The 15,742-nt window shown below is 41.6% G+C and overlaps 1 protein-coding gene across 5 annotated transcripts in view; it reads right to left on the bottom strand.

Annotated features, from left to right (window-relative positions):
- The window catches only part of rnf220a (ring finger protein 220a), a 546,071-nt gene that overhangs the window by 226,802 nt on the left and 303,527 nt on the right, over positions 1-15,742 (bottom strand). For all 5 annotated transcript variants that reach the window (XM_068037013.1, XM_068037017.1, XM_068037012.1 and 2 more), the window contains exon 3: positions 5,891-6,020. In XM_068037013.1, coding sequence (XP_067893114.1) covers positions 5,891-6,020 — 130 coding nt within the window. The remainder of the gene's footprint in view (positions 1-5,890; positions 6,021-15,742) is intronic.

The following is a 15,742-nucleotide window of genomic DNA, read 5'->3' on the forward strand; positions in this document are numbered from 1 at the left end:
TAGAGTATCACATGCAGAAATGATAATAATGAAGAAACAAGCACATGTGCATTTGTACCCAGTTATATTGCTTGAGATTATTGCTTGTCGGTATGCCAAAGTGATCCAAGTGGAGGCCAGGCCCTGTATTTTGACAGTAAATCCGTATGCCAGCAAGCACGGTAAAATGTATTTTTTTTTGTAGTAAAAATTCAGGGACTCATATTTGTGCTATTCAAAACCATATTTTCACCATTAAGATACCACCATGATAAATATATTTCCCCAACTTCAACGGACTTTTCAGCAATGAGTGCAAAATCAGATTTGTCACCTTGTCAGTCCAGCTGCAAACCTTCCTTAAGTTAGGGAAAGTCTCTACAGGCCTGACTGGGCTTGCCTGACAGATCATCCTGCCTGTGGCCAGACCTAAAATAGTGATACAATGGCAATTGCCACCAGTATGAGCCACCAGTTTACACGTGCCATCCCTAGTGCTTTTCCATTGGAGACAATGGGCTGAATTTTGAGCCCCCACTGGGGCCGGGAATGGAGGAGGGTGAGTGCTAAAAATAGTGCCGTTGGCCTGCGTACCTGTTTCCTGGCTCCATCCTGCCTCCAGGCCTTTTTTCCAGAGGTGGGATGGGGTGGGGCGGGGGAAGTGACAGGGCTATCTGCACATATGCTGCAGGTAACTGATTATACCAATTAAAGGCCTATTTAGGCCAGTTAACAGAAGCCGACTGGTTCAGTCAACTGTCCAGTCGGCCTCCAGGTTCCTGGAAGGCGGTGTGGACCAGTTTAGCTGCCTGGAGGTGGCCTCCTGGCAACAAACCAGGGGGGACAGCACTCCAGGCAGGCTTAGAAGCCTTCCTTGCCCTTCTGTGCTGTAATTTCTATGATTGTATCGAACACTTCCTTTCACTGGTTTGGGAAATAGAAAATAAAACAGACTAAAGTATGAAAGACAATATAACATCTGTAATCTGTTACCTGATCGAAATTTGGACAAACACCAGCTATAAACATGGGCCTAGAAACTCCACTGGGGTGCAATCCTGGCAGTTAGACAGTTTGCAGCCATCTGCCATATTCCCGCCAAACCTAAGGCAGCTCGGCTGCACATATTTGGGACCACTATATTCATCAGGCTTTTCACTTCACTGTGTAATGCATAGTAACATATTGGATAAGTACAGTAATAAAAAGTAATGAACATGTACTGTAACATAATGTACTGTGCACGAGCTGAAATATAATGTAATGTACATGTTCTGTAATATAATGTAACCTAATGTACTGTGGAATTGTAATATCAATCAGCATCAAATGCTCTGATGTCAGGTTAGATGCTGAATAAAGTTCTCCCTATTCTGCACCAACAATGTGCTTTCTCAGCACTTTGCCCATTGCACTGGTGTGAATATTTCTATTTCCCTAAGTAGCCATCCTTACGGCCTCTCTGAGTGAAAATGATGATTAAGTGCAAATTAGCGCTGAGTTATGAACCAATTTTATGCTGCAGGTTAAGACTTCCCAACCCCTTTTCATTTACAGCTGGCAAAGAAAGGAGACTTTCATCCCATCAGTCTGGTCTGCATTCATCCTCCCAAACTGTCAACAAAAAACACTGTGTTTGATATTAGAGTGCCATTAAAAGCTTCCTCAGAGCAGATTCAGGTAAACTTGCAGGATATGGCAGAGGTTTCAAATGCTTGTTTTGCATCAGTCTTCACTCCAATAGGTGATGCTCAGTTACCCAATAAAGCAGTGTACAGTTGACTCTAAAGTTATAAGGGTCAAAGTGGATGTGGATATAGTCCTGGATAGAACAAGGGGTCTCAAAATATATTGGGCTACAGATTCTACTGGCATCTGACAGTGCTTAAATGAATGGGTACTATGCTCAACTAGTACCTTGCTCAGTTATTTAACAAGTTGCTAGCGGCTGGGATTGTTCACATAAACTGAAGAAAGCCTATGTGGTGCCAATATTTGGGTCAGAACTAGGAAATTATAGGCCCAATAGCGTTTTTTTTTAAATTATTTGCTCATGGCATGTGGGCATTCCTGGCAAGGCCAGCATTTATTGCTCACCCCTAATTGCCCTTGAACCGCTGCAGTCCATGCACACCCACAGAGCTGTTAGGGAGGGAATGCCAGAATCTTAACCCAGTGATAGTGAAAGAATGTTGATATACTTCCAAGTCAAGATGGTATGTGCCTGTTGCGCTTGTTCTTCTAAGTGGTAGAGGTCGAAGGTTTAAGAGATGCTTTTGAAGGAGTCTTGGTGAGTTGCTGCAGTGCATCTTGTAAGTAGTACACTCTGCTGCCACTATGCGCCAGAGGGAGTGAATTTTTAAGATGGTGGATGGGGTGCCATACATTGAGGCGGCTTAGTCCTGGATGGTGTCAAGCTTCTTGAGTGCTGCTGGAGAGGCATTTACCCAGGCAAGTGGAGAGTATCCCCTTGCACTGTTGACTTTTGCCCTGTAGACAATGGAAAGTCTTTGGAGAGCCAGGAGGTGAGTCACTCACTGCAGAATACCCAATCTCTGGCCTGCGTTTGTAGCCACAGTATTTATGTGGCTGAACCAGTTAAGTTTCTGGTCAATGGTGACCCCTAGCATGTTGATGGTGGGGGATTCGGCAATCATTGAATGTCAAGGGGAGGTGGTTCTCAGCCCAAGTCTAGACGTTATCCAGGTCTTGCTGCATGCTGTCATGGACTGTTTCAGTATTTCAGAAGTTGTGAATGGAACTGAATGAACACTGTGCAATCATTAGAGCGCATCCCCACTTCTGATCTTATGATGGAGGGAAGGTCATTTATAAAATAGCTGAAAATAATAGGGCCTAGGACACTGCCCTGAGAAACACGTGCAGCGATGTCCTGGGGCTGAGATGATTGGCCTCCAACAACCACAACCATCTTCCTTTGTGCTAGGTATGACTTCAGCCAGAAAAGAGTCTTCCCCTTGGTTTTCACTGACTTCAATTTTACTAGGGCTCCTTGACTCATTCAAATGCTGACTTGATATCAAGGACAGTAATTCTCACCTCACCTCTGGAATTCAACTTTTTTGTCCATGTTTGGGCCAAGGCTGTTAAATGACATTTACAGCAGAGTGGTCCTGAGCATTAGTGAACAGATTATCAGTGAACAAATTATTGGTTATCAAATGTCGCTTGATAGAATTGTCAATGACACCTTGCATCACTTCACTGATGATTGAGAGTAGACTGATGGGGAGCTAACTGGTCAGATTGGATCTGTCCTGCCTTTTTTTGTGGATAGGATATGTCTTGGGCAATTTACTACTTTGTCGGGTTGATGCCAGTGTTGTAGCTGTACTGGAGCAGTTTGGCTGGAGTTCTGGAGCAAAGGTCTTCAGCACTGCAGCCAGGATGTTATCAAAGCCTTTGCGCTCAGACATTTCTTAATATCACGTGGAGTGAATCAAATTAGTTGAAAACCGGTTTCTGTGAGGGTGGGGACCTCAGGAGGAGGCCAAGATGGACCATCCACTTGGCACTTCTGGCTGAAGATGGTTGAAAACCCTTCAGCCTTGTCTTTTGCACTCACGTGGTGGAAACTGCCATCATTGAGGATGGGGATATTCATGGAGCCTCCTTTTCCTGTTTGTTGTTTAATTATCCACCACCCTTCAAGACTGGTTGTGGCATGATTGCAGATCTTTGATCTGATCCATTGGTTGTTTGATTTTGGTTATAGGCAAGTTCATACAAAGGATCATTAGAATTACTCCGCATGCACCCGGATCGAGAAGGGGTTATTAGAGACTCAACATGGCTTCTTAAAAAAAAAAGAGGTCATGTGTTAACAACCTGGTTGAATATATTGAGCAAGTTACTAGAGTGGTGGATGTAGGTAGTCCAGGCTTGATATCATTTACCTGGATTTTCCATCGACTTTTGACAAAGTGCCACACCGTAGGCTACTGAGTAAGACAGAGTCCAATGGGAGTGGCAGGCAGATCCTGGGTTGGATAAGGTATTGGTTGCATTCTTGTAGCCAGACGGCTATTATTAATGATAGTGGTTACGTATGCAGACCCATTTCTAATGGAATCCTGCAGGGATTGATGTTAGAACCATTATTTTTCACAATCTTCATTAATAATATGGATGAAGGCATTGAGGGAACCTTTCTGAGCATATGTTGACTGCCACATTCGCTTACATAAGACTGTGAAGAGCTCTGGGATGACCCAAGAATGTGAAAGGTGCTATATAAATTTAAGTTCTTTCTTTTTATGTGTGGGAAGTTGGGACTAATGTGTGAGAGAGATACAAGATACAAGAGCTGAAACAATATTCGGTAAGGAATTTAGAAAAGAACCTCCAAAAAAGCACTACATCACCTGGCTTATTTGACACATCTTACAGATGAAAAACAACTATTGTTGCATTTTACATATAGTTTCTTTAAAATAATGTTAATCAGAAATAAGTGAATATTTTCTGACAAATATGCTTCTTAAAATTAAACTGTTGTTTTGTAAAACATCTATTAAAAAAGTTCTCACCTACCTTTTTTCCTCCAGATTCTTATAATCATTTTTAAATTTGAAAAAAAACTTACCTCTTTGGATCAGCACTAAAGTTACATTATGGATCTGCGGTCAGGGCCTGAGAGAGGTTCTGTGAGACTTTCTGGAGGAGATAATCTCAAACTGTTTCAGTTTGATACCAAACGGATTATAAATCCAGCAAGATGCCAACCTGGGTTTAAAAATGCCTGGGGGGTGGGGCGGGGGGTGGGGGGGGGGGGGGGGTGGGGAGGCTGGGGGTCCCTTTGGACCTCCTGAGCACTTTTTAAACCTACCCAATATTAATTTAAATGCTTAGTCAATTCAAGCATGGTCTCCAAACATTTAAACTTTAACTGCTGGGTGACAGACATCGTACAAGTGTATCACCGTGCATACATAAAGCTCTCTCCTGGGCATAATAACTGGAGTTTTGGCCAAACAGGGTGCTGGTTAGAACACTTTCTGCAGCTACTAGTTTGAGATAGGTAACTATGGAATAACTGCAGCATTAATTCCTGTCCAGCACAATAAGATATTGTTCTGTTCTGATTCAAAATAGCTGTCTTTTTAATAGATATGTAATAAATAAAATTTATACTTTGTACCAGATTGCTCTGGCAATAGAAGCATGTTTGGTTGGACAGTTACATTGCATACGTGAATTTAAGCTTGCCAGTTGGATGTTTAGATTTTCACAATTTATGTCTCTAGCAAACAGAATTTGTTGATCAATTTAAAAACTATTTTCTCAGACCGTCAATGGAATGTAAACACAAGTAACTGCTGAAAACAAATCGGAACAACTATGCTATTGGTTCATATACAGCCAGTTCTCCAGCTAAGTAGCAAATATATCACTATGTCATTCTGTTCGCTACACCAATTGAGTGGTTAAAACACTAAAACTAGCCATTAACAAATTTGTCACTGGACAGTCATTTCATGAAAATAAGTGGTTTGTGTTCTGTATATCATAAAATGCAAAATAAAAATGGTGGAACTCTTCCATTCCATCCTGCAAAGAAGTTTTATTTAACCCAAACGTATCAGCAGAAAATGCAAAAAAAACAAGTGAACCAAAAAAATTGCAGGCAATAAATGGTGCTGAAAGGGGTACATCGAAGCCAAGTCTTTAACTCATCTGTAATAGATGTTCATTTCAATCCCAACCCAGCCTGAGTGACCGGGTGCATGTGCACTCCATCACCAGTGACAACACAGATAATCTGTGTGTAAATCTTATCAGCTTGCCTGCTTCCATGATAGTTCACTATAATTTTTTTATTCCCTGTGTGTATGCGTAGATTCTTCAATTTTGTGCCCCTGACATGAGTAAAAAGGTAAAGATGTCATACCATGTATTGCTCTGACTGAGTTTTTCCAGTTCCTGTTCCATATGATCTTGCAATTCACTTGGACGGAGCAGTACCTGACAGATGGGGCATATCGGAGCTTGAGTGTCATACAGAGTCGCTTTCTTCTTACCTGGTTAGAAGAACAACACAAAAATTATTACAAATATACAACATTAAAAATCACATTGAGAATTTAATGGTTTCTCCATCCTCCTTTTCTTAAAAAAACTAGGCAATGTTTACCACACCAGTTTAGTTGTCAAACTAAAGCTTGCATGTGAATTATAGTCACCCGAATAGCCCAAAATTCTAAACGTTACAAAGGGAGATATCAGTATATTGATCAGCATCCCTTTGTTGTTCCTGTTATGTTTTACTCTTTAATCTATAATTAGAAGCAAACTGGAAGCGGACATTTTGAATTGGACTGTCCTGCATTTTTCCACCCATATCAGGCAGATTAGTGGCAAAAATAGGCACTAGCCATCCCAGTGGGTGGCAGTAATCTCTGATTCCCTGTCTAGCTCTTTATGGGGGAAGAAGACCTCATAGTGGGCACCTCTCCCTCCCGTAAAGCTGCGTTGCTGAACCAAATGCTAACAGCAAAACATAAGTCAGATCTCCAAGGCCTATTTGCCCTTTTAACCATTCGCCTGCTTCTTCTGGTTCTGCAGTGAAAATTTCATTGCAGCACCACTCGAATTTTCGTTGCTACAGCAGCAGGTTCCTGTTTGCTGGTGAAATACAGCCAGAAGCCTGCTATGCTTACAAAATGATCCCTGAGCCAGCAAACTGGGTGAGAGTCATGGCAAGGTTGTGGGACTGGGAGCAATATTGTGAATGGAGAAGGGAAGCTGGAGCTCGAATTACCTATTTATACAGTAGCATTCCACACACACTGTCAGGGTACCCGCAAATCAGCAGCTTCAAAGGAAAGAATATAGCAACAAGGAGTTACTAAAAAATGCTAGTGGTAAATAGATATTCTCTTTGTAACTATTAGGACAATGCATCAATGCAACCTATAATAGTCACCTGCCTACATTTCATTTTGGTAGCCAATGGCTGATTAATGATTATCTTATGCTGGTCAATTAAAAATGTTACTTTTCCATCTCTTTTCCATATTGTTACCAATGCATATTTATGACTAAGTAAACTGTTATCACAAGCCTTACTGAATTATCAAAATACACAAAAAAGAACATATTTCAAAGACTAAACACTCCAAAAATTTCAAATATATAGGGCTGTTCAGGGTCATTGGAGTGATAAGATGTAATAATTCCCAAATATATCAGGAGCTCCTGGTGTCAGCTGAGCTCTTGGATTGAGGGAAGGGCTGATCAATTTGCAGAAAATCATCACAGAGTGTCCTTTCATCCAACTACAAGACCATATTTCAATTCTAATTGATACTATTTCAAAGCAACTCATATTACCTCAGTGGAACAATTGATTTGAATTATCTTTGTGAATTTTGACTGGAACCTCTCTGATGCAACCTAGATATCCTAGCCTGCTGACTGTGAGAGGCATATAGAGTTGACAGGCTTCTGTTTTGTAGGTGGTGGAGGAAGCAAAAGAAGTCAAAATCAGAAAAAGGAAGGAAAGAATGGCATCACTATCAAGAGGAGTGCTTCCTATTAGCACGGCACAGGATTGCATGACATGGAGAAATCTCAAAGCTTATATGTCTTACCAGCTGAAGGAGGATGCCGAATAGATGAGCTGACATCATGGTGGAAGAAAATAAAGCACCAGACTACAAAGAGGTTTGTATCTAAGTTAACTCTCTTATTTTAATAAATGTATCTATGCTGCTAAACCAGCGAGCCCTCAATAGTTTGAGGCTGAGAGCTCCCAAACTTGGCGATTCCTAAACTTTCCATTCAGTTTTCTTTGTCTAATGAGTCACCAAATATCTGGAATTACTGTAAAATATCTATAGTTGTAAGCCATCTCAATTATAGACACAATTGTACAATTAAAGAGGCAGATGGACAGGAATGTTGCACTACACAGTCCTTTCATATTTTATTGAAAACGAAGGGGAGGGAAAAGTGAGTAAAGTGTGAACACGATTCTGTCACTTTTTCTTCCATCCTTGATAAGGTATACCGAAAAGAGTTTGCAGACAATAACAATAAATTTTCTCTTATAAAAATAACTGACAATATTTACAGTCAGAAACTACTTCCTCTAATCTTCAAAAAAAAACGATTGGAGGGAACTGAAAACAGATCTCAGCCAGAAATTACTCTGGGTTCTATTTTTGTCCCCAGACCTTCCACAAACAATACAAATTGCTGTGACTGTCTCCCAAAAAAAGCATACACATTTCCAGCAGGGAAATCCTGTTACGGCCATGCACCAGCGCAAACAGATGTCACGTAAACAGCTGTCTCCACCCTTGGTCTCATCCCCTGCCTCTAGCTGTACTGTATTAAAGACTCATTTATTAATAGGTCAGCAATTAACAAGCTAAGCATTCTGACACCTACTGAACACATGGCAGGCACTTATATTCACTGCAGCTTGGCTGAGCACTGGTGTTTATCGACAAAGGATTTTTTCTAATCACTAAGATACGCAAATAAAATTAAACAAAAATATGTGTCTTTCCAGAGACAAGTTTTGAGCTAAAATCTCTTTGAAACGGCTCTGATTAGTCAGATGGGGTCCCACTACACAATTTTGGTCAGTTGAGTGATAAATAAGAACTTAATCAGAAATATACGAGAGGAAAGCAGCTGGGGGACTGTTCAATATGATAAGCAGGAATACAGATTCATTTCTGAGATTTTCCACATGGCGAGTTCCTGATCCTGGCCATCACATCCAAGTAAAGGCATCAAGCAGAAGCCAGATGCTTCCCATAAGGAAAGAGGGAAGGAGGAATAATCAGCCAGTGAGTCAACAAAAAGCATTGTACCAAGAATAGCATTGTCAGGTCTAGGAAAAGGTTGCTTGCTTGCTATCTTAGCCAATGGAGAGTGGGTGACAGAGGAAAATCAAGTATCTTAAAAATGATTCAAAAATTTTTTTTTACAACCTGGGACAAAGTTCAATGTTTTTTTTCAGCAGTTTGAATAAGTAATTTAAACTTTAGGTTCAGAAATCAATTCAGCTCATTCATATTGAGATTGTTTTTCCAGGTTCCATTACTGTAGGGATGCCTTTCAAAACTTCATTGGAATTTGAGTTAATCTAAGCTGGGCTTAATTCCGATCTACTCCTATTTTTTAGTAGTTGATCCAACACTAAGCATTTCTGAATTTGGTGAACACCTTTCTCTATTTCAGCAGTAAATTGTAGCAAGTAATACCTAAAACAAAAGGTACCAAAGCAAATTATTCCAACATTAAATTTCCAAATTCTAACTATGGATTTTGAGATATCAACATTGTTTTCAACTGCAATGAAAATGTTTTATCTTCTGCCCCAAATGTGCCAGAGCCATGAAAAGTTAGTATTTTTTTCCTGAAAGGTTTTTTGTCAGCCAGAGGAGCAGTAGCACTCCTCCTGGCCTAACAAGGGAATCTTTGACTTACCTGCCCCGAGCCTCTGTCCCAATACGTCTCTGCCTGCAGTCGGCCTGGCTCTCCACTGCTGCTTAACTTACCTTGCTGGGGACTCAATCCTTTGGCTCCCAACTGCTGCCCAATTACCACTGCTGACCACTAGCCAAGACCCCACTCCCATTGATTTGATATAGTTTTTACCTGTCTTCTGGGTAGAAATATAGCTCATTTGTCGAATACCAGGTGCCACTTAATTGATTGCAGAGGAAGATAACTGTGCTAAGCTCAATGTGATTTAGAGGGCACAAATGTCTTTACAGAAGAATCATGTGTAGAAGGAACTGCGCGGGATTAATTGGGGAGGTGGAGAAAGGGGGTGAAGAAATGACAGCTGTCACACAGTCCACCATCATTCTTGATTAATAAAGCTACAACAAATTCCAGGTTTGATTCCTGGTATGTACTGACTTAGCTGCTCAACCAAACTGACAGTTAGGCACAGCAATTGGCATTAGAGAGGGGAAAAATAATTATGGGTTCTGGCTTCTGATCCCAATCCAACGACACCTTCTAGGAGCTCTATGAGTGTCGACTGAAGACAACTTACACCCACAGCTTAGGCTATAACTAAAGGATGGTGCTCCTGGGCAATCAGAGCCTTAGAACCATGGTCCAGCAGAAATCAGTGCCTTCAGGAGAAGAGGTGGGGATAACAGGGAGAACACTGGGAACAAAAGGTCCAGTTATTATCTTAACGATGTAATACCATCTCTGAAACTTATGAAAAATGTCTTTCATATGAAAAGTATGGTGGCCTTCACAATTACCCTTCTAATTAGGTAATTTCCAGCCTGTAACCTACCAAATTTCTGCCTTTCATAATTGGCAAATTAACCACGACCCCGAAGGCTTCATATTTTCTTTTTGGTCTAGAAGTAGTTATGATGGTTTTGAAAGTGAAGGGGCATACTTTATACATTTGTACGTTTGTACATTTGTATGGGACAGATACATTTTATACATTTGAAACTATAGTTCACTTTTTGGTACAGATAACTACAAACCAATTGAGCTTACTTATGACAAATAGCCATGATCTCTGCTAGATTTGTGCTATAAAATAAACCAGCATTCAGGAAATCACATTCTCCTTTGTCTGCTGTCACCAGGAAAACAGACAAAATAGAGGGGAAGAGACTCCTAAATCCACCCTGGAGGCATTCTGTTTATCCTGTCATGCCATACAGGCTGTAGAAGGGTTAAGTCTATTTCTGAACATTTAATCAAACCGTCACATTTCCTTGCAGTGCATCTACAGCTAACAAATAACCATGTGAAAGACCATTTAATCCTCAAAGCCCAACCCCCCATCCTCAACTCTAACTTGAATTTTCATTTTATAAAACTGAAAGGACAACATTTTGTTCCAAAGGACTCTGGATGTTCAGAGATCTGGCAAATTATAGGCAAAGCACTATTCCTCATTAATGTTTAGTAAAGTGATTGATGATCATTCCATAGGGATCAAACAATTCCCTCAGTGGACAGCAGTATAGTTAACTATTCTCTCACTTTTTCCCTCTTTCCTCTTCCCTCCCCCACCACTCACGCAACAGAATTGTTCTGGTACATTGAGGACAGTACTGTACAATGAATTGCAGAGCTCTGGTTAATGGAATTGGTCAGTGCAATTGTTACTGAGCAAATCAGATGGAGAAAGGAGAAGACAAGCCGGCACCTCAATGTAATGGCTTAAATCGAGTTTCTTTAAAATTCATCAGCAATTGCAGTGTTCAGACATGGATTTTTTTTTAATGCTGTAATGTTACTGATAAAATTGAAATCTGATCATTCGGACGCTAAAATTAGCACAGAATTTTGAGAGTGCGATATTTTCTGCTCCAAGAAAAATATTACCTGATTGCAAAGAGACTATTTTAGAGGTCCATGGCCCACAATCTGAAATCTCATTTTAACTGAAAAATAAAATTATAAAAAGGCAATGCAATATGTTATGAATATGGAAAGTTGATGCGGTAACGTTAATGAATTAAAGATCTTGGATCACAAAGTCAAAATGTTTTGAGAGGAATTTATCTTGCTTATGTGGGTATGGTAGTATAGTATTTGTTGCTGGACTAGTATCTAAAAGCCTGGATTAATGATCCAGGAGACATAAGTTCAAATCCCATCATGGCAGTTGGCGAATTTAAATTTAATTAATTAAATAAAACTGGAATAAAAAGCTAGTATCAGGAATGGTGACCATTGTTGTAAAACCCATCTTGTTCACTAATGTCAGTTAGGGAAGGAAATAAGAACATAAGAACTAGGTGCAGGAGTAGGCAATTCAGACCCTTGAGCTTGCTCCGCCATTCAATACGATCATGGCTGATTTCATCTCGGCCTCAGCTCCACTTTCCTGCCCGTTCTCCATAACCCTTCAATCCATTACTAATTAAAAATCTGTCCATTTCCTCCTTAAATTTACTTAATGTCCCGGCATCCACCACACACTGGGGTAGTGAATTCCACAGACTCACGACCCTTTGAGAGAAGTAATTTCTCCTCATCTGTTTTAAATCTGCTACTCCTTATCCTAAAACTATGACCTCTCGTTCTAGATTGCCCCACCAGAGGAAACATCCTCTCGACGTCTACTTTGTCAATCCCCTTAATCATCTAATATATCTCAATTAGATCTCCTCTCATTCTTCTAAACTCTAGAGAGTAAAGGCCTAAACTGCTCAATCTCTCTTCATAAGACAAACCCCTCAACTCTGGAATCAATCTAGTGAACCTCCTCTGAACTGCCTCCAATGCAACTACATCCTTCCTCAAGTAAGGGGACCTAAACTGTATGCAATACGTCAGGTGTGGTCTCACTAATGCCTTGTACAGTTGCAGCAACACTTCCCTACTTTTATACTCTATTCCTTTTGCAATATATGCCAAAATTCCATTTGCCTTCCTTATTACCTGCTGCACCTGCATACTAGTTTTCTGCGATTCATGCACGAGGACATCTAGATCCCTCTGCACCGAAGCACTCTGAAGTTTCTCTCCATTTAGATAATAATTTGCCTTTCTATTCTTCTGACCAAAATGGATAACCTCACACTTATCCACGTTAAACTCCATCTGCCAAATTTTGGCCCATTCACCTAACCTATCCATATCCATTTGTAAAATCTGCTGTCTTTACCCACTTTGGTATATATGTGACTCCAGACCCATAGCAATGTGTTTGATACATAACTGCTTTCTGAAATGGTCAAGCAAGCCACGCAGTTGTATCAAACTGCTATGAAAACAAGAAGAATAAAACGGGATGGCCACCTGCATCAACTGAGGCACCAGACACAATAAAGGCACACCCAGCCTAGTCAACCCTGTTAAGTCCTTCACAATATCATAAGAATATAAGAAATAGGAGCAGGAGTAGGCTATTTGGCCCTTTGAGCCTATGGCTGATCTCCTACTTCAAGTCAACATCTGGGTCATGTGCCAAAATTGGGAAAGCTGCCCCACAGACTAGTCAAGCAACAGCCTGACATAGTTATACTCACACTATCTAACCATTCAGCCAACATCCCAGACTTCTTCATCACCATCCCCCTGAGTATGTCCTGTCCCACCGGCAGGACAGATCCACCCAAGGAGGCAGCACAATGATATATAGTCAGAAGGGAGTGGCCCTGGGAAGACTCAACATTGACTACGGACTCCATGAAGTCTTATGACATCAGGTCAAGCATGGGCAAGAAAACCTCCTGCTAATTACTGCTTACTGCCCTCCCTCAGCTGATGAATCAGTACTTCTCCATCTTGACCACCAACTGAGGACAGAATGGCTCAGTAGCACCCCTACTGACCAAGCTGGCCTAGTCCTGAAGGACACAACTGCCAGACAAGGCTTGAGGTGGGTGGTGGGAGAACCAACACGAGGGAAAAATCTACTTGACCTCATCGTCACCAATCTACCAGCTGCAGATGCATGTAAGTCATAAAGTCGTAGAGTAATTTACGGCACAGAAAGAGGCCATTCAGCCCATTGAGTCCATGCTGGCTCTCCATGAAGCAATCCAGTTAGTCCCATTCCCCTGTGCAATCTCTGCAGCCCTGCAAGTTTATTTCCTTCAAGTACCCATCCAATTTCCTTTTGAAATCATTGATTGTTTCCGCTTCCACCATCCTCATGGGCAGAGAGTTCCAGGTCATTACCACTCCCTGCATAAAAAAGTTCTTCCTCACATTCCTCCTGGATCTCTTGCCCAAAACCTTTAATCCGTGTCCCCTAGACCTTGTACAATCAGTTAATGGGAACAGTTTTTCCTTGTCTAACCTATCTAAGCCTATCATAATCTTGTACACTTCTATTAAATCTCCTCTCAATCTCCTTTGTTCTAAGGAGAACAAACCCAGCTTTTCCAACCTAACCTTGGAACTAAAATCTCCCATAATGGAACCATTCTGGTAAATCTTCTCTGCACCCTCTCAAGGACCCTCACATTTTTCCTAAAGTCTAGTGACCAGTATTGAACACAATACTCCAGTTGGGGCCTAACTAGAGCTTTATAAAGGTTCAGCATAACTTCCCTTTTTTTTTACTCTATGCCTATATTTATAAAGCCCAAGATTCCATATGCTTTGCTAACCACTCTCTCAATATGCCCTGTCCATTCAAAGATCAATGCACATGAACCCCCAGGTCCCTCTGTTCCTGCACACTTTTTAGAACTGTGCCATTAAGTATATATTGCCTCACGCTATTCCTTCTGCCAAAATGCATCACCTCACATATTTCTTCACACTGAGGACACCCTCCATCATGTTGCATGACACAAAACCATGCAAAATCGGAATAGATTCAGAATTCAATTCGCAGCTCAAATTTTGCCCTCCATGAAGCACTGCTTACCATCAACAGAATTGTATTCGACCACAACCTGTAACCTCATGGCCGGGCATATCCATCGCTTCATCATTAACACCAAGCCAGGGACAAATCCTAATACAATGATGAGCGTAGGAGAGCACATCAAGCGCAGCACCACATGTACCTAAAAATGAGGTGCCAACCTTTTGAAGCTACAACACAGAACAAGATGCACGCTAAACAGGGGAAGTAACATGCTATAGATAGAACTAAGCGATCTCACAAACAGTCATGAATGGTGGTGACCACTAAACAACTAAGGGGAGAAGGAGACTCTATGAACATCCACATTCTCAATGACCCAGCACATGAATGCCAAAGCCAAAGCATTTGCAACCATCTTCAACCAGAAGTGCTGTCTTGGACTCCTCCTGAGATTCCCACCAACACAGAAGCCAGTCTTCAGCCAATTCGATTCACTCCGTGTGATATCAAGAAACGACTGAGCGCACTGGATACAGAGAAGGCTATGGGCCCCGACAACATCCCAACTGAAGTGCTGAAGACTTGTGTTCCAGAACTAACCGTGCCCCTAGCCAAGCTATACAGCTGCAACAACGGTATTTACCTGGCAAGAAAATTGCCAAGGTATGTCCTGTCCACAAAAAAACAGGACAAATCCAATCCAGCCAATTGCCACGCCATCAGCCTACACTTAATCATCAGCAGAATTCTGGAAGGTGTCATTGAAAGTGCTATTAAGCGGCACTTAATCAGCAACAACTTGATTGCTGATGCACATTTGGGTTCTGCCAGGGCCACTTGGCTCCTGACCTCATTACAGCCTTGGTCCAAACATGGACAAAAAAGCTGAATTCCAGCAGTGAGCTGAGTGTGGCTACCCTTGACGTCAAGGCAGCATTTGATCAAGTGTGGCTTCAAGGAGCCCTAGTAAAATTGAAGTAAATGGGAATCGGGGGGACACTCTCCACTGAGCAAAGAACAAAGAACTGTACAGCACAGCGACAGGCCATTCGGCCCTCCAGGTCTGCGCTGATCTTGATGCCTGTCTAAACTAACACCTTCTGCACTTCCGGGGACCGTATCCCTCTATTCCCATCCTAGTCATGTATTTGTCAAGATGCCTCTTAAACGTCGCTATCGTACGTGCTTCCACCACCTCCCCCGGCAGCAAGTTCCAGGCACTCACCACCCTCTGTGTAAAAAAACTTGCCTTGCACATCTCCTCTAAACTTTGCCCCTGGCACCTTAAACCTATGTCCCCTAGTAACTGACTCTTCCACTTTGGGAAAAAGCTTCTGACTACCCACTCTGTCCATGCCACTCATAACTTTGTAAACCTCTATCATGTCGCCCCTCCACCTCCGTCGTTCCAGTGAAAACAATCCGAGTTTATCCAACCTCTCCTCATAGCTAATACCCTCCAGA

This window comes from Heterodontus francisci, chromosome 8 (assembly GCF_036365525.1).
Source record: "Heterodontus francisci isolate sHetFra1 chromosome 8, sHetFra1.hap1, whole genome shotgun sequence".
Lineage (NCBI taxonomy): Eukaryota > Metazoa > Chordata > Chondrichthyes > Heterodontiformes > Heterodontidae > Heterodontus > Heterodontus francisci.